Source organism: Mus caroli, unplaced genomic scaffold (genome assembly GCF_978045245.1).
Source record: "Mus caroli unplaced genomic scaffold, Mus_caroli_1 scaffold_10, whole genome shotgun sequence".
Lineage (NCBI taxonomy): Eukaryota > Metazoa > Chordata > Mammalia > Rodentia > Muridae > Mus > Mus caroli.
This window is the reverse complement of record NW_028227265.1, coordinates 84,129,801-84,148,074: the sequence shown is the minus strand read 5'-3', so window position 1 is coordinate 84,148,074 and position 18,274 is coordinate 84,129,801. Positions and strand designations below refer to the sequence as shown.

Here is an 18,274-nt window from a genome sequence, read left to right as displayed (position 1 = left end):
TTCTTTGGTGACCCTATCCCCTCTGGCTCTCACAGTCTTTCTGCCTCTTTAGTGGAGTAACATTTTCATGAAGTTGAGCAACTGCCATTCTCCTGGCCCCAAAGGACTTAAGCTGTTTTCAGTTTTATGATAATATTTATCAACTTGATAGAAATGTCAACTGCTGACCTTTGGCCTGGACTTAGGCAAGTGTACCCACATACATGTATACACACATACATGCAGACACCATATATACACTTTTTTAAAAGTATTCTTTAAAAAGAGAGAGAGTTCAAGGCTAGTCTGGCCTATATAGCAAGCCTCTGCCTCCAAAAACAAAAACAAAAACAAAAAACAAGTCTTTATCTACTGTTAGCAATGTGTGCAGGTTTGGGTTTTTTTCCTCCACCGAAGGAAACCAAAGAGGGAGAGAAGTTGGGAGAGAAGGGATAGAAAAGGATTTTTATCCAGCCTGTATGTAAAGCCTTGGAAGGGCACTACAGAAGTACAGAGCATTTTTAAATTCTGAATCTGAATTTCTGTAGTATTCACTGCTCGGCTGTCTCCATTTGGCTGACTGCTAGCCAGCCTCCTGTTCTACATATGGTGGATGACCTGTGTGGTCCAGTTTCTAGTCTACTCCCACAGAACTCCCAGATATCTTACACTACACCACATGTCTCTGCTTCCCAGCCCTCCATTCATAAAGACAACACTCACTTAAAAACCTGAGTTAATGCAAATAACAGCAAACGGTGGGGCTGGAGTAAGCATCGCCTGTAAGAAAACCTGAATATTCTGTGACTAACATGCCCTTCAATTTTTTTTAAAGATTTATTTATTTATTTTATGTATGTGAGCACACTGTAGCTGTACAGATGGTTGTGAGCCTTCATGTGGTTGTTGGGGATTGAATTTAGGACTTCTGCTCCCTCCAGACAGCCCCGCTTGCTCAGTCCGGCCCAAAGATTTATTTATTATTATACATAAGTACACTATCGCTATATTCAGATGCACCAGAAGAGGGCATCAGATCTCATTAAGGGTGGTTATGAGCCACCATGTGGTTGCTGAGATTTGAACTCAGGACCTTTGGAAGAGCAGTCAGTGCTCTTACCCGCTGAGCCATCTCACCAGCCCGCCCTTCAGTTTTTGATCTGCAACTTAGAAAGTAGCTTCCTGATGATTTTAGGTAAAGCTGTCACCAGGATTTGAGTTGAAATGGGATAGCCAGTAATACCTTTCCCCAGGTTAAAATGTACCCCTTCTATAACCTGAAATCAGGTTTACACTTGCTGGACTTTTTTTCCCCTAAATCATTTGCAAAATCATTTTCCTGGACGACAATTTAAATTTCCCTTTACTCAGAAACAAACCAGGAGGTGTGATGGTGTATGCCCTGAAGGAAACCAAGAGGCAATCCCTGCAGTGAGGAGGTTGGGGACCTGACAGGTAAATGATAATATCACAACTGTGAACCTAGCCCACCATTTGCACTCCTTTCCTTCACCTACATTCATGCACAGCCACTCAGCTCTTAGTTTCATTTTTGCTTTATAAACACCATCCAAAATTATCTTATTTCTTGTCTGGTTCCTCACAGGAATATAATCTGCATTGACTAGAACTTTTACGTGGCTTGCTAATTCAACCCAAACTTCAAAAACATGTAAGAGTTGGTTTATAAAAGATGCTCAATAAATTTATACTGAACTTAGTATATGTTTGTATGTATAATATTTAAACTGTGGTGTGCCTTCTAGGTCTAAAACCTAACTGGTAAACTTTTAGGACCCTTACTTATTAGAACTGAGAAAAGAATAGAAGGAAGAACACATCTACCCACCAACTCTAAGTTGCAAACGATAGTTACAAATAAATGTTTAGCCAAATCAAAGTTTCTAAGCGGAACAGGCATTGCTATTCTTTTGAGACTGCCGCTGTGTTTCCTGAGTCTAATAAGTGAGGATGCCATTCTGAAGGGACAGGCTCTGGAAAGTCATTTTGAAACGTAGGAAGCTCTTCCACAAAGTAATAAACGGTTCATGCCATAAGCAAACAGAAACTCCGGGGACAGCAGTCACTCTAACAAACGTTTTCATGAAGTTGAGCCACTGCCATTGCCCTGGCCCCCAAGATCTCGGGCAATTTTAGTTTTATGAAGATATCAATCAGCCAAGTTCCGGTAAAATGAAGGTCCTTTTAAAGGGTTATTATAAACAGACTGGAGGTAAAGTTTGATATAAGGCAAACAGAGGGTCGGTAGGAAGGAGGGCAAAGCACGTTGAAAATCCAGTCCTTTCCTAGGTTCCGCAACATAACCTACATATTCCTACTTAACCACAACCCTGATGTCCTACACCTGCCTGAGGACAGCTTTTCCTCTTAACAAACGACAGTGGTTCCTGGTGAGCATGCCGCCCCCTCAACCCCCTCAAATCATGACAACTTAACCAACATGATGGAAGACAGGACATTACAGGTATGAAGTACGCGGGGCCCATTGAGTGAGCTCCCTCGGACTGGGTGACCTAACCAAGTTTTCTCTTCTGGAAGCCAGTCATAAAGTTATCTCCCAGCCACTACAGCTCGAAGAACCAAACAGGAGCATCAGTGCTGAATGCGAAGCCTGCCTCCTGTGGGTGCTGTGAGCGGATTTTTCACGGCACTCACCAACTGCACTTCAACATCGGAGACCCGCCTGGATGGATCTCTCCGTGCAGAGGATGGTGGATGAGTTAACTAGAGCTCCTAAAACGGCGCGCGTGGCCAAGCCCGCGCCGCCCAGTCTTCCGCGGGCTTCGGCTGCGGGAGGGCCACCCGGCCGGAGCCCCCCGGGGTCTGCGCGCGCACGAGGCCGCGGGCACGCGAGGCAGCCGAGACCGGTACTCACCCGCAGCGGACAGCGGACGGTCGCCGCCAGCCGGCTCCAGGAAGAGACGAAGTCCGGCGTCCGGGCGCGCGGGCTCCAGCAGACGAGCGAGACCAGTGTCCCCAGCAGCAAGGCGGCCGCGGCGCAGCTCAGGTACAGGCTGAGGCGCAGCAGCACGGCGCCCGGCCCCGTGCCCGCCGCCGGTCCCCAGCCCGGGACCAGGCAGCACAGCGCCAGCACGGCCAGGGCGGCCACGGCCGCGGGCCCCCGCCAGCCCCAGCCCGGGAGGTCCGCCGTCCGCGGCCGATCCGCGGAGCCCCGGGCAGCGCAGCAGGCGTCTGCGGCGGACGTGGGGCCGCGGCGGGCGCCGCTGCTGTCGGTGGCATCGCGGTGCATGCTGCTTCCTGGGCCGCTGGCGACAGGCTCATCTCCCGGCCCGCTGCCCCCCGGCGCCGCCCCGGGCCGTGGCCTGTGCGCGGCGCCCCGCCGCCTCGCCGCTCCCGCCGCCGCTCGCGAGGCAAGGGCAGCCCGCGCTCATGCCCTCGCCGGCGGCCCTGCGCGGGAACCGCTCCAACAGACACCGCCGCGCCCCCCGCCCGTCTCGGTGCCGCCGCCCCGCGCCGGGCCCGCAGCTGCCCGCCGACCGGGCGCGCCCAGGTAGCGGGACCGCGAGGGGGACTGAAACCCCAAGGGCTCGAGACGCGCGGGGGCGGGGGCGGGACCTTCGGCTGAGTGACAGTGGGGCGGGGTCGCCCCGCCCACCCGGGGCGGGGGCGGCCGGAAAGGGGCGCGACCAATCGCAGTGGACCCCGCTACTTCCCGAGCCCCGCCCCCGCCCCCCGGGGACCGCGTCTGTTCGTGGAAAATTTTGCTGCAGGTGTCAGAAGCCTGCGTTGAGCTCCGCTCAGGTACCCCCTTATTTTCGCCTCTCCGCTCCTCGCCTTGCCTACAGCCCCATACCAGACGCCAGCCTTGTTCTCTAGCTCTCTGATTAACCTCGTACTGTCCCTGATCCTCTCTTTTACTACTTTCTTCCAACCGACCCCACTCCACTGCCCAAGGGTAGGGGACTAAGACAAACCTGGAGGAGTCAAGCGAAGCCTGTGGTTCCCACTTACTTATGGAAAGACTCCCCAGTGCCAGAGAGTGTATGTACATAGCTGCCACAATCGATTTGGCTCCGATTTTGTGTTTTTGTTGCCAACAACTACTCGGTACAAAAGCTGTTACCCACGCAAAAGAAACTGGTTGAAAGAATTTTGAGAGAACATATTTTCTTTTCCTCTCTTGACTGCAGCCGGTAGTCTACAGACAACGTTTGCTGAGATGAAAGATGTCCAAATGCTGCTCAATACTATAACAGAGCTGCCAAAGCCCATAAAGGGTGTTGACTGTCTTAGAGAGATGATGGAAATGAAGGATTTCTGAAGACACTGGGAGAGGAGATAGAGTAGAGAAGACCAACAAAAAAAAAAAAAATGAAATAAGAAAACAAGAGAAGCTTGACAGATAAGGAGCTAGCACCTCCCTCCTGCCCCCATTGACACTGTGATGAAGAATTCCAGGTTCTTTAACTTGTACTATTTTGTTTTGTGACAGGGTCTCTCTGTGTAAACCTGGCTATCCTGAAACTCACTATGTGGACCAGGCTAGTCTGGACCCCCCCAGAGATCTGCTTGCCTCTGCTTTCAGAGTACTGGAATCAAAGGTGTGCAGCCTAGGTTTGCAGTGTTCGCTAATATGTTGATGGGTAGTGCCCTCTGAGTAGCAGACAAGTAACATACGTGTTACAATGCAGCATTATATATTGTGGCTACACTGGGTTTTTGATTTTGTTTTTTTCTGTAAAGGGGTCGTTCCATCTGTAATAAGTATTGTGCCATTTCATCAAAAAAAAAAAAGAGAGAGAGAGAAAAGTCACAATACTCATGAAGCAAAGTGTTTGCTTGCTTGCTTAAAACAAAGTATTACACAAAAAAAGTTATTATTCAAGAGAAGGCACAGGTGTACATTAACAGTCCACCCATGTATTCATTCCAGGTCTTCATAATAAATTTCCCCAATGGCATATGGATTTCAAGTGGGAGATGAAGTCATATATTTAAAAAGCATCCCTAAAATTTAATTCTAATAGAATGTAGTATTTAAGTGAATTGTTTTTATAACTATTTAAAGACAAGTATGTTTCTCATGTTTCTAAAAGGGTTTCTAAAAAGATTTTTAAATTTTTAAATTTTATTTTATGCGAGCACTTTGCTTGCCTGTGTTTGTTTGTGTGCTGTGTGCATGTGGTGCTCACTGCAAGAAAAGAACATGGGATCCCCAGAACTGGAGGTAGGAACAGCTATGTGTGACTGTGACCATGAGGATGCTGGGAACTGAACCTGACTCCGCTGTAAGACCATTGAGTGCTCTTCACCACGGAGCTATCTCTTCCGCCCCAAGCTTGTCGCTTTTTAATATTAGTTGGTGTTCACAGAACATTGCATTCTTTTATATGGGCTAAGAAAACGTAGGAAGATAATGAGTTTCTCATACCAAATGTGATTACAGAGAAAAGCTCTAGACATTTCATCCCCACCCCAACAGATACTGTCGAGCCTGATGACAGATGGGGAAATAGAGGCACTAGAGGAACTTGACTCGATCGCAAAGCTAGTAGACCTTGGAACTAGGATTTGATGTCACTCCACATAAGACTCCCTTCAGTTTCAACACTTAACTTCTGTACCACAGCATTTCTGAAGAACTCAATGGCTTTATCATCTCACATTCCAAAGGAGCAAAAACAGGGTTTCATAAACCCATGAGTCTAAGACCAGTGTGCCGTGCTCTAGAATGTCCAGTGGTGTTGCTCTGTGAGAACAGAAGCACACTTGTTGCCCTGGCATGAACGGAGTGAGTATAATTAGCAAGGGGAAACTGGCCTAACATTTACTGCAGGCCAACTCTGTAACTGAAGTAAGTATGGTTCCAAGAGTAATGCAGGGCTGGAGAAGTGCACACCCACAGTCTGACAGCTGCCTCAGAGCACACACTCTCTTACTGCTAGGCCAGCTCTGGTGTGTATGGCAGGAGGATCACTGACGTGAGGCAACACCAAGGGATAGAAGGGCGTGGCTGACCTCAGAAGGCATTGAAGAAAATGAGGCACAAAATCAGTACCTCATTGTAACCTGAGTCCCTTAAATCTGAGTCGGAATGTCCCTTTCCTGTAGTCCTGTGGGGTCCTAACAGTTCCTTTGAAAAGGTTTATTATATATATTTTTTATGTGTATGTGGGTGGACCTGAGTGGAGGTGTGTGCACTTGGTATGTGGCCACGAGGCCAGAGTTCAGAGGAGGGCATCAAGTCTCCGGGAACTTAAGCCACCCAGTGTAGGTGCTGGGCACCAAACCTGGGTCTTCTGTAAAAGCAATATATGCTCTGGAGAGCTGAGCCACCTCTCTAACCCCTAAGTCCTATCAGCTTTAAGAGCTGAAAGAGAAAATTAAAAAATAATGTCTTGGGCACTGAAGAGATGGCTCAGCGGTTAAGAGCACTGGCTGCTCTTCCAGAGATTCTGAGTTCACATGGTGGCTCACAACCATCTGTAATGGGATCTGATGCCCTCTTTTGGTGTGTCTGAAGACAGCTACAGTGTACTGTCATAATAAATCTTTTAAAAATCTTTTAAAAAATGAAAGTAATGTCTTACTTATATACCTTTATTGTTAGTGCATTCTGATAGGCCCCAAGGCAATCTTTACCATGTAAGTGGAGTAATGAAATGTAAGTGGGAGTGAATGGCTTCTGACTGAACTCCCAATGAAGATAAGGAGGAAATGGCCATTTTAAAATGCCAGACAAAGCAGGTGGACATCACTCATCTTTGTCTAAGAATGTATTGGCAATGTTTACAGGATGGTGAACCTCTCAATGCAATTTCAGAACATATGTAAATTATAGTGAGTGGTGTTCCATATTTGTAAGTAAAAATGTTCATATTGAAAACTTATGCAAAGTCAGAGAGATTTTGGAACAGTTAGCCTAAATGGGATGTCTCTATCAAATCCTTCCTCTCAGAACCCAGGGAACTCCCTCAGAAGAGGAGCCAGAAAGAATGTAAGAGCAGACAGGATGGAGGACTGCAAGAAAGCAAGGCCCTCTAAATCAACATGAGCAAAGCTCATATGAACTCACAGAGACTGAGGCAGCATGCACAGGGCCTGCATGAGTCTGCACCAGGTCCTCCACACATATATTATGGCTTCTACTTTAATGGGATTCCTGATGAGCAAATGAATGGGTCTTTGATTCTTGTGCCTTCTGTTGGGCTCTTTTCCTTCTCTTACCCAACTTTGATGTGATAGTTTTTATCTTATTATATTTGATTTTGTTGTATTTTATTATTGTCTCTTAGAAGTCTGTTCTTTTCAACTGGGAGACCAAAAGGGACTGGACCCAGATGGGAGGGAAGGTGGGGAAGACCTGGGAGGAGTAGAGGGAAGGAAAACCATAACCAGGATATATTATGTGAGAAAGGAATCTATTTTAAATAAAAGGGAAAAAAAGAAAAATTATCCAACGTCATTAATCTTTTAAAAAGAAACAGATTTTAAATTACTGAAAGTGAAATCAGTGTATACCAGGACAAATAGTTGTCAAAGGTCTATCCTAAAACTGAAATCCAGAGACTATGAAGTCAATCGCCTTTGCATAATGAACTACCTCCACATAAGTCATCTATGACTGCGAAGTACAGGTCAGACATGTCAGGTATGGGCTAGGCTCAGCTGCAAGTTCTGCTCTTCCTGTCTGGGTCTCCAGTGGACAGGGAGCCAGCTGGCACATAGCACAAAAGGCACTGCCTTCCTACCCTCCGAGAGGTTAGCCTAGGCTACTCCACATGACAGTATTGGGGATGGAAATCTGAACTTTGTTTGTTTGTATATAGCTTTTGCTGTTTTTGTATTTCCCCCCTTTGATACCCTCAGGAGAAAACAAGGAGCAGTGTGCATGTGTGTGGGGGTGGGGATTTTTTTCCTTTAATGTTTATGTTGTTGTGAAGTACCCTAAAGTGGCTAGAAGAGACGTTGGATCCCATGGAGCTGGAGATAAAGGCATTGTAAACCACCAGATGTGGGTTCTGGGAACTGAATTCAGGACTTCTGGAAGAGATACAAATATTCTTACCCCTGCCCCATGCATGATGGGTGTTTAGTTGTAAGTATAACTCGTCTGTTTACTCTTTCAATGACCTACCACAATTTGGCTGAATAAATACATTAATCAATTTTTGGTGGATCATCAGATCATCCAGATCAGTAGAGTCTAGTGACTTGTTACTAAAAATATATTAGTTCCCATCTAATATCCTTATCATCTGTCCCCTCCTATTGAGGATGGCATCAGAGGACACAGATAGGTGATATCTATGTTTGCCAGTTGTGAAGTCTATCCTAGCCATATAATTTAATTCTTACTAAATCACTAATATTTCAAGTTATAAAACCTAAAAATAACTGTAAACTCATCTGGCCTTTAACATCCAATATTAGTAATTGGCAAATTATTAAGACTTTGATATCTCATGATCCCAATAATGCATATGGGTTAAACTTTTGAATGTTCTATGTGCTACTTCACTACATTTGTTTGAGGAGAGAGAGAAATTGATCACAATGGTCTGGATGTTTGAAGTCTCCTTCCAAATACCTATGCTGAAACCCAATTACCAATGATTAACTATTGGAAGGTGTGACTACAGGAAGGGCATTGGCACAGCCTATATGGGTGATGTTAGCATCTCTTAAAAAGCTATAGAGATGGCTCATCAGTTAAGAGTTCTGGCTGCTCTTCCAGAGGTCCAGGATGAGATTTCCCATACCACCTGGCACCTGTAACTCAAGTTCCAAGGCATCCAACACATTTTTCTGGCTTCCTTGGGCACTGCACCCAGGCAAAATACCCACACACATAAAATAAAAATAAAGGTTAAAGCTGGGCAGTGGTGGCGCATGCCTTTTATCCCAGCACTTGGGAGGCAGGGGCAGGCAGTTTTCTGAGTTTGAGGCCAGCCTGGTCTACAGAGTGAGTTCCAGGACAGCCAGGGCTATAAATAAATAAATAAATAAATAAATAAAATAAAGGTTAAAATTTTTTAAGGCGCTATGAATCAGATGTAGTGGGGGCAAGCCTGAAATCCTAGAATTAGAAGAGGAAGATCAGGAGTTCAAGGCCATCCTCAGTGAGTGTGAAGACAGCCTGAGCTCCATGAAACCTTACCTCAAGAAAGGAGAGAAGACATGAAGTGGAAACTTAAGGGATCTTTGGAGAGTCTTGTGTTGTGTTGGAAGGTGTTTTGCTGGGGCATGAAGGAATGTTTTCCTGAAGTGTACACAGGTGGAGAACTAAGGCCAACTCCTGAAGGAACATTTTGCTGAAGCAGACACAGGTGAGAGGATGTTCTGCTAAAGCAAGCATGTGAAAGGACACGTGATGAAGGCGTCTTGGCTAACAGCACACATGAATTGGTCCGCCTTACGTCCTGTAGTTGAGCTGCATTTGTTGGGTCTCCTTAGAGAAATGCACCAAACAACTTCTGGTAGTGTGCTGCAGTTTCTTGCCGCTTCCATAGACTCGGGCTGATTGGCAGAGTGATGTCAGCTGAGACAGATGTACATGTTGAAACAAGACACATGCTGTGGGTTGAAGAGGAGGCTCCGTTTCGGGTGGAACCTTTGGTTTCGCTTTTGTTTCTCGAAGAGTCAGGGCTCAGAAGCCTGACCTACGCTGGAGAATGACGGTGGATTCTGGACGAGGTCCTGCCAGATAGTAATGTTGATCCGGGTAGGACCCAGGTCTGCTCTGAAAAACAAGGGCTTTAACTTCAAAGATAAGAGTCAAATCAAAAGTCCCCTCCGGTGGCCATCCTACATCAAAAGCCGGCCACTCGGAGACGCAAAAAGTCTGCAAGGTCTTTTCTTAATTTCTACTGAAAGATTATGGGCCCTTGACCTAACTTCAGTCCAGTGGTCTAAAGTCAAACTTAGGCAGGTCATTTACAGTCTGTCCCATCGTTCAAACCACAGAAAACACAAAACAGACACACACACACAGACAAATGCCCGTCTTCTAAAGGACAAAACCAACTCAGAAATGCAAAAAAGTCCGGGAAGTGCGTAAGTCTTCCAATCTAGGAAGACTACTGACTCTTCACTCCCCGCCCCAGAGGGACTCTGGAGTCCTTCCCCTCGCTCCGGGGTGTCCCCCAGAGTGGGCAGCCAGTGATTCCAGCACGTCTGCTGTTCACACTCCATGCCTTATCTTGAGGCACAGGTCTCCATTTCTCATGAAACGTCGTGGCTGCAAATTTCAGCACCAAACCTCTCCAGCTCACAGAAATATTTTTAGACAAGAAATCTCACCTCCAAGTGGGTCTTCAGAGACGTGGGTGGTCACGCCAATCCTGGGACGAGCCTCCAATGAAAGATCTCCAAAGAGAGACCCTCACTCAAGCCTCGGGTATAATAGCAGACCCCCAAGAACTCACGAGAGACCAAACTTGATGCAAACCACACGAAGCTTTATTCGGGGAAAGCCAGAGCTCTGGGGACGACTCGTATCCCATGCAGGGGTAGAGGAGTCGACCCCGAGGGGAAAGGGGTCCCAGTTTTTAATAGGCCCTCAGTGGGGAAAGGAGAAGGGGGCAGTACGGGATTTCCAGATCTAAACAATGTCTATTCCAAAATGATTTCTCAAGAAATGGGCATGGGAGGGGTACAAGGAAAGAGTCTGGTGCAGGTGCAGCAAATCCAGATTGGCCCTGGCTGTGGTTGCTGGGGAGACTTTCTGACTCTTCCCCAGCAACCAATATCACAAACACCTGGCAATGGGCTTCAATGGGCACACACAAGGGTTCAAGGAATGGTCAAAACATTGGCAGACACATGGGTTCTAGGAGCAGCCAGAGCATTGTGCACCTCTATTTTTCTAAATCAGTGAAGCTAGTTCTGCTAACAATGAAATCTATTTTGCCAATTTCAGGGCTTCTGTGACCTTTTACATTCTGTCAGGATCTTTCACTACTGCTGACCTGTGAACTGAACTGCCAATTTCCAGACAACACAGACAGGATTTGCTGCAAAGAACCATTTCTAAACAGGTCCATTTCCCCTATATCCTTTCTTCTCCACTACCTCTGGTGCGTGGTGGGCTAAAGGGAGGTTAAAGTGTTTGAGAACCATCATTAAAAATAAGGTTTGAAGATAATTAAAGTTACAAAGACAAGACCCCTGCCATGACTCTTACACCGACACGGAGACAGGCCATCTCTGGACCAGGAATCAAGGTGCCTTACCTGCTGCCACCTTGAACTGCTTTTCCTTTCTCCTGAACTGGGGGAGAGAAGATACACTATAGGATTTGTTGTAACCAGCCTGAAGGACAATAATGAATCAAGACTTAAAAAAAAAATTCAGTCTTCAAGAGAATCGTTATTAAAAGTCAATTGCTGGGGGCTGGTGAGATGGCTCAGTGGTTAAGAGTGCCGATTGCTCTTCCAAAGGTCCTGAGTTCAAATCCCAGCAACCACATGGTGTCTCACAACCATCTGTAACAAAATCTGATGTCCTCTTCTGGAGTGTATGAAGACAGCTACAGTGTACTTACATATAATAAGTAAATAAATATTTTTTTTGAAAAAAGTCAATTGCTTTTATTGTAAAATACACAAAACTGAAATGTTACCATAGTAACCATTTTCACAGTGTAGTAGTAAGAACATTCATGTTGTGTAACAGTCATTATACATTTCCAGAATTTCCTCTCGCAGGCAATTGCATAGATACTCTGCCACCAAAGAACTCATGCTATCCATGTCCAAAACTCTCTCTACCAGGCTACTGGACAGAAGCTCTGCCATCAAACAACTTGCCAGTCTCCTCCCCAGAACCGCTTCACACTCACTCTGACTCATGTCCATGAATTACATTATTCCAGGCCTCTTACACGTGGAATCATGTATTTGTCTTTTCTGACGAGCTTTTTTCATTTAGCATCATTTCTTAAACTTTCATGTATTAGGATTTCGTTCCTTTTTGTGATTGGGTAAAATTCCACTGTGTATGCAAGTGCCTGTATCAACATTTTATGTTCATAGACTCAGGTTATTTTTATATTTTGAGTATTATAAATAACAATACTACGAATCTAGATGTACAAATATCCAAAACGCTGCTTTGAATTCTTTTGGGCATATATCCTGAAATGGAATTGCTAGTTCATATAATTCTATTTACTATTTTCAAGGAAATACCATAATTTCCTCTCCTGCTGTCTTATGTATCAACTGTGCAAAAGGCTTCCAATTTCTTTGAGTCTTGTCCATCTTGTTGTCTATTTCTAGTTTTTGCAACAGCTATTTATAAAATGGTAACTCTCCAAGAGGGGCTAAAATGAACCTCATTGTCTGACTTTGTATGCTTGGTGTGCAGGTACAGATGTACCACAGTGAAGCTGTGGTTCTAGGGTAACTTTGTGAGCACAGGTGTGTCATAGAAAAGTTGTGAGGTTGTAGCCAGTTTTTTACTTCCACTGTGGAATCTAGAAGTCCTATTCAGGTTGTCAGGTTGCCTTTGGAATTACTTTGTACCAGTTGTGCTGTCTCCCTGGCCTTGGATGTTTTCTTGTGTTCTGGGATCTAATTCTAGCACATTTACTTACCAGACGCGATCATCTCACAGGCCTTCACAGATTTTTGATATGCATTTCCTTAATGGGTAGTGTCTTAAGTGACTTTTTTATTGCTGTGTCAAAGCACCGTGACCAAGGCAACTTATAAAATAGAGCATTTAGTTGGGTTCCCAGTTTCAGAGGGTCAGAGTCCATGATAGCAAAGGCATGGCATGGCAGCAGGGACAGATGACAACTCCCTTCTTAATCCAAAAGCAGGAGGCAGAGGGGTAGGCTTTTGAGGCCTTTGCCAAAGCTCACCCCTAGTGCCACACTTCCAACAAGGCACACCTTACTCCTTCCCAAACACTTCCACCAACTGAGGACTAAGCATTCAAACACATGCATATAGAGGTTATTTTCATTCAAATCATCATATTTAGTGAAGTCCCTGTGTTTTCTTGTGTTGTTGGCTATTTGTATCTTCTTTGGAGAAATGTCTACTCAAACACTTTATATCTACCCTGACAGAATATTTTTTCATTAGTTAAAAATTAAGTGAAATACTGTCTTTGAGCCAACAAAATGAAGAAAAAACTTTCTCTTTGTTAATAATCAGGACCCCAAAAATATAAAATATACTGTTCAAAATAAGAGTTCTTTCTTGAGTCTGATGGCTGTGGTTGTGATCACACATACACACACACACACACACACTTGATTAGAAACACCTAGACATTTAGTGAAGCTCACCTCTGGGTGTGTCTGTAAGGGCATTTCCAGAGACATCATGTGGGCTCTGATCTCATCAATGAAGTGACCCTTGATGGATTCATAATATGCTGGCATTATTAGCAGGTGGTGATAGGGAGGAGGTGGGGCCTAGGTAGAAGAAGGTCACTAGAGGTATTTCTAGCGTTATACCTTGCCCTGGCCTCTTCCTGTAGGCCAGATTCTCCAGTTTTATAATTCCACAAACTGCTGCTCTGTAGTGCCATGAAGGACTGAACCCTCTCAAAATGTGAGTCAACACATCTTTCCTCACTGTGTTAGCTATTCTGTCATGGCTCTGACAAACAATCCACTGGTAGTCCCTAGGATATAATGTTAAGTTTGTGCTCGCTTCCTTTGTACCTTTATTTAAGTGCTGAGAACTTATTATGGCTGTAACAAATTACTACAAAGTTAGATGTATAAAACAACTCATCGATTTGGATTAGGGAGCTGTGGAGGTCAGAAATCTAAGATCCAGGCATATTTGAGTTCTTTCGGAGTAGAAGTCACTTCTCCCCTCTTTTCAGTCTTCCAGAGATGCATGCATTCTTTGGGCTCATTGACTCTTCCACACATCACTCAACTATTTTGTAGCCCAGCTCCCACAACTAACTGGCTTGGAAGCTTTTGCCTCTCCCTTTTATAGGGATTTATAGTGGCTGATTACACAAAGAGCTCCTGGATAATGTAAATATAATTGCATCAGCTAATTTCTTGTGCCAGATAAAGTAACATATTCGTGTACTCTGGTGATAAGAGGATAGAGATCAGGAGTGTAGTGCGTTCCTGACCCTTAGATGTGTCAACAAGAAATTAAGGCACTCAACCGTCTGTAGAGATCATTTTTTAGATTGCTTAAAGTGGACCTTCACCATCAGAAGGGCCATCCTTTATAGGTTACCTGCCCCTGGTGCATATTAACTATGCTTGAATTTGAACTTTTACCCCCTTTGACACGGGCCTCACGATACAGCCCTGGCTGGCCTGGAAGTCACTATGTAGAACACAGGGATCCCTCTCCCTCTATTCCCAAGTGCTGAGACTAACGGCATCCACCACCAGGACTGGTTCGTGTAAACAGCGTTTTGCTGAAATAAAATCGAACAAAACACACAGTCGTCCTCCATTTTTATTACTGTCATCTTGTTACAGAATTACAAGATTACAGCGTCTTTGTAGGAAACCATCCCGGACGTCTAGACCTACCGCAGCGTCGTGGGTAGGCGAGCAGGTGATGCCCTGGACAACAGGGAGGCCTTGGTGGCCTCCTTTCCATGAGCCTCCGAGACCTCGCGAGGTCCTGCCGAGAAGCTGTCGCCCCTGCAGCGCCGGCCTGATCACTTTGACCGGGTCTCCCGGAACTACCGACAACAGGAGCGCAGCCCTCACCCTCGCCGGCAGAGACTCAGCTCCGCGCTCGCCCCGCCTTTCCCCTTCCGCCGAGTCCATCCCCCGGAGCTTCCGCCCGCGCTCCGGCGTGCGCCGGTCTCCGTTAGCTTCCACCGCGGGGGAGGGAGAATGGTGGAGGTGTGGCTGCGCGTGCGCAGAGCGAGCGAGAACCCGAACGCTCGGCGCGGCGCGAGAGTCGGTGGCGGCCACAGTTCGCAGGTGAGCGGCGCTCGGGCTTCCGCATCCGGTCGGTCTCCAGCGGGCGAGACGGCCCTCCCCTGCGTTCGGGGTCCGTTTCCCCGGCTCGGTGCCCGACGGAGGCGAGCACCCGGGGTGGGTACCGCCGAACCTCCACGGTGGGGGGACACAGGCTGTCCTCAGCCCTAGGCGCCGCCACCTCGGCCTCGCTAGCCCGCAGGGCGAGCGACGTGGTAACCGCTATTAAAAAAAAAAAAAAAAAAAAAAAACCGGTAGCCCGGCCCGCAGGACGCGAGAGGAGGCGTGGAGTCGGGGTCCGAGCCCACGGCTGCCCCTCTCCGGGCGTTTGAACCCGAACCCATAGCTCTGAGGCACTGAGTGTGAAGAGGCAACCGACTGGGGTCCTGGAGGAAGCCCCAGACTCCTGAAAACCAGGTGTTCAGTTTGAGCCAAGATTTTTGTACGCTTAATTTGGTGCCCTATTGTGTCCACATCGACAGATAAGGACTTATCTCAAATGTACAAAATGCCGTTCTTAATGACAGGTTATTCGAGTATTCTTTCTGGTGTGTTGGGAAAGCGCTGTTATTTCTACCGCTAGTTCTGCATAAGCTAAAACATCACTCTCTGAGTAACTTCCAGGTAGCTTTGACAGCAACCTGGCTGGATCCACCAAGAGGGTTGTTAGAGTCTCATGAACCGTCCTTTGGTTTTTATCCTTCTCCAGTGCGTTGTAAGATAATCTTAACGATCCTATAAAGCTACCATTTTTCTTGCCTATTCCCGAATGTACGTTGAATTAGAAGCAACCTTGATGTAAATTTTGGCAAAAGAATCGTTAATGAGGGAGATTGTCCGCTAAGTTTTCCTGGAACTTAAGTTTATGTGTGTACAGCCACTCTTGCCCAGTAGAAATTCTGAATATAAACACCAGAAATTTGACATAACTAGGCAGTGGGCCACCTCTCCAGCGGAGAGAGGGACGGGACGTTCTCAAAATAGGCTGGAAACATGATGGTTTTATTCTGTTTACATAGGAGGCAGAGTAAGAACCTGGGCTGAGCCTTAAATCTCCAGACCTCTTTGTGGGATAAACCCAACTGTTGTAGGTCTTTTTCTAGACACTGGATGTATAAAGGTGAACAAGACCTCTGGAGCGCCCAGTCTGGTAAGAGTGGCTATACCTCCACCTCACCCCATCCTCTCCTCTCTCCATCTTTCTCCAGAGCTCAGGTGATCCTCTTAATTCGGCTTCACTAGTAGTTGACTTATAAGCACACGCTATAAGGGGTCCAATGCTAGCCAGTCTCGTGAGGAGACTCCCGTAGGCAAAGTTTTAGACAAATCTATTCTCTTCTGGTTCTGCTGTTGGACCCCTAAGAAACTAATTAGACAAGACAGCATCAGTGTGGAAGACCACAGTACAATTTCCGGTGTCCTTCATCCGGTGCCATTAACCGTCTCTTTTGAGAAATGGCCTTGTTTGGCCTGGAACTCACCAAGTAGAAGACTGGCTGGCCAGCAAGTCCTTAAGGATCCACCACCTCAGCACCATGTTTACAAACACGCCAGCGCCCTCTCCTCCCCGCAGCCGGAGCACTGGAGCTCTTTAAGCTTTTCTGTCTCACCCAACCTACTTCTGAATAAACCTAAGCACGCACTTCAGTAAGATGTCACATGTCTGTTAGTCGAGAAACTACTGTTTCTGAGCAAACCATTAATAACTTCTGCTTTTATGATGACTGCTTTTTTCTTTATAAACTTATTGGGGGCACACTCATTAGTATTTGTGGAGGTTGGGGAGACCTGGAGGGTTTGGTTCTCCTTTTCCATCCCGTAGGTCCCAGGAATCAAAACCAGGCTGGCAGGCTTGGTAGCAAGCACCATTACTGACCCAGTGATCTCAGTGGTCCTAACTGACTTTTCAGTTATGGTTAAGATTCTGCAATCTATCTCATAATTTAGTGATTTTTTTTTTGTCTAGTATGAAATTCTTCAATTTCAAGAGAATTACGTTAGAGCTCGTACAATGTATTTTTAGGTTGATTTAGTGCTGGGTCTATCCATTTGGGAAGTAGTTATCCTAGATGAGATAATATAGCCCTTAACACTTGAAACTCCAGGACTACTCAATTTAAATTTCCATCCAGTTCTCTTATATAACCATTTAGTAACAATTTAGAATTTCCCTAGATCAGTGACATCTCAAACTCATTGATGAGACCCCCCGCCCCCAGTAAGAAACAAGTTTTATATCAAGTACCACTATACGGAATATATATAAAGATAGAAATAAGTTTCATGAAACATTACTTCAAATGTGGCATACACTTTTCACTTTTTATACTGCTGTGCTTTAAAGATTAGCATGGCCTACTGAATTTATCTTACATTGAGCTATGACATGTGGTTTATAATACTTGAGGTTGTGCTTTCAAACTGTTCTTTTGAAATTTAAGGAAACATAAAAAACATAATTGCAAAGTTATTAGCCAGAAATGATAGAGGAGGGAAACAGCCAACTGTAATTTCAGGCCTTTATTGTTTTCAAAGGTAAGTTATCTTACAAAAACAAAACAAAACAACAAAAACCATTTAAGGAGGGAGAGCTAATTGGGTTATAAAGGTCCCTGCCATTTGTTCAGTGAGTATTTTGACTTTTTGAACGTGAGTGGCTAGAATGCTATTAATATTCTGGGGATCCTGCCCTAACTAGCCTTTCCTCAGTTTTGTCCCCTCCTTTTCTTCCTGCATTTAGACTCGTAGATATTTAGTGTGTGCTCTTCCTACCCATCATCTATGGCTTTGTCTTTATGTGTGTGCCTATTGAAGACTACCACATAGTTTCCTGTTATTTATTGTTGCTCATTTAGTCCTGATTTTTAATTCAACACTATTTCTTTATAGATCTCAATGTATCCTTTTTATTGGATCTTGATAATATTTTACTTATCCATTTCTTCTTAGACACTAGGAGAGGATGTTTGTAACTCATTGCTGTTACAGAGCTTAATATACACATTCTTGTACATGTCCCTGGATTACAGACCAGAATGTGTGAAGCCAAGCTTTATGCCTGGGTACGCCTGGTTCAGTTCATCCTTCTTCATACATGAAGCATATTTTCACTTATATTGTACATTGTAGTTGTCATAGCAATGGGAAATGTTAAAATGCAGTGGCATCTCTTCTAGCAAGTCAACTTTTGTCTCCCCTCAACTTATTTAAATCTGTATGTTATTCTGAACCCAATACAGATAACTATATATGTATCTTTTTCATCCATATATATTAACTATAGCAGATCTACAAACTTCAAGTAAATTACATAATAAAGATTTTGGTTTTTGGTCGAGTCTGTCTTTTACCCTCTTTCTGGAGGACAGTGTGAGTGCTTCAGAGTCC

General features: G+C 45.3%; 2 protein-coding genes and 1 long non-coding RNA gene across 8 annotated transcripts in view; 2 read left to right on the top strand and 1 right to left on the bottom strand.

Annotated features, from left to right (window-relative positions):
- Snx25 (sorting nexin 25) overlaps positions 1-3,518 on the bottom strand; it is a 116,834-nt gene extending 113,316 nt beyond the window's left edge. Inside the window, exon 1 of the mRNA XM_021169438.3 lies at positions 2,876-3,518. Coding sequence (XP_021025097.2) covers positions 2,876-3,250 — 375 coding nt within the window. The 5' untranslated portion in view covers positions 3,251-3,518. The remainder of the gene's footprint in view (positions 1-2,875) is intronic.
- Positions 2,939-18,274, top strand: part of Cfap97 (cilia and flagella associated protein 97) — a 46,036-nt gene continuing 30,700 nt past the window's right edge. Inside the window, exons 1-3 of one of the 6 annotated variants that reach the window (XM_085843971.1) lie at positions 3,710-3,762; positions 4,454-4,562; positions 14,435-14,890. In XM_085843971.1, the coding sequence (XP_085700097.1) occupies positions 4,492-4,562; positions 14,435-14,890 (527 nt within the window). In that variant the 5' untranslated portion in view covers positions 3,710-3,762; positions 4,454-4,491. The other 5 variants (XM_085843970.1, XM_021169442.3, XM_021169443.3 and 2 more) reach the window with 5 other exon arrangements.
- On the top strand, positions 5,136-7,217 carry LOC147002456 (uncharacterized). Its single transcript, XR_015048654.1, has 2 exons — positions 5,136-5,752; positions 6,920-7,217. It is a non-coding gene; the product is annotated as an uncharacterized LOC147002456 (long non-coding RNA).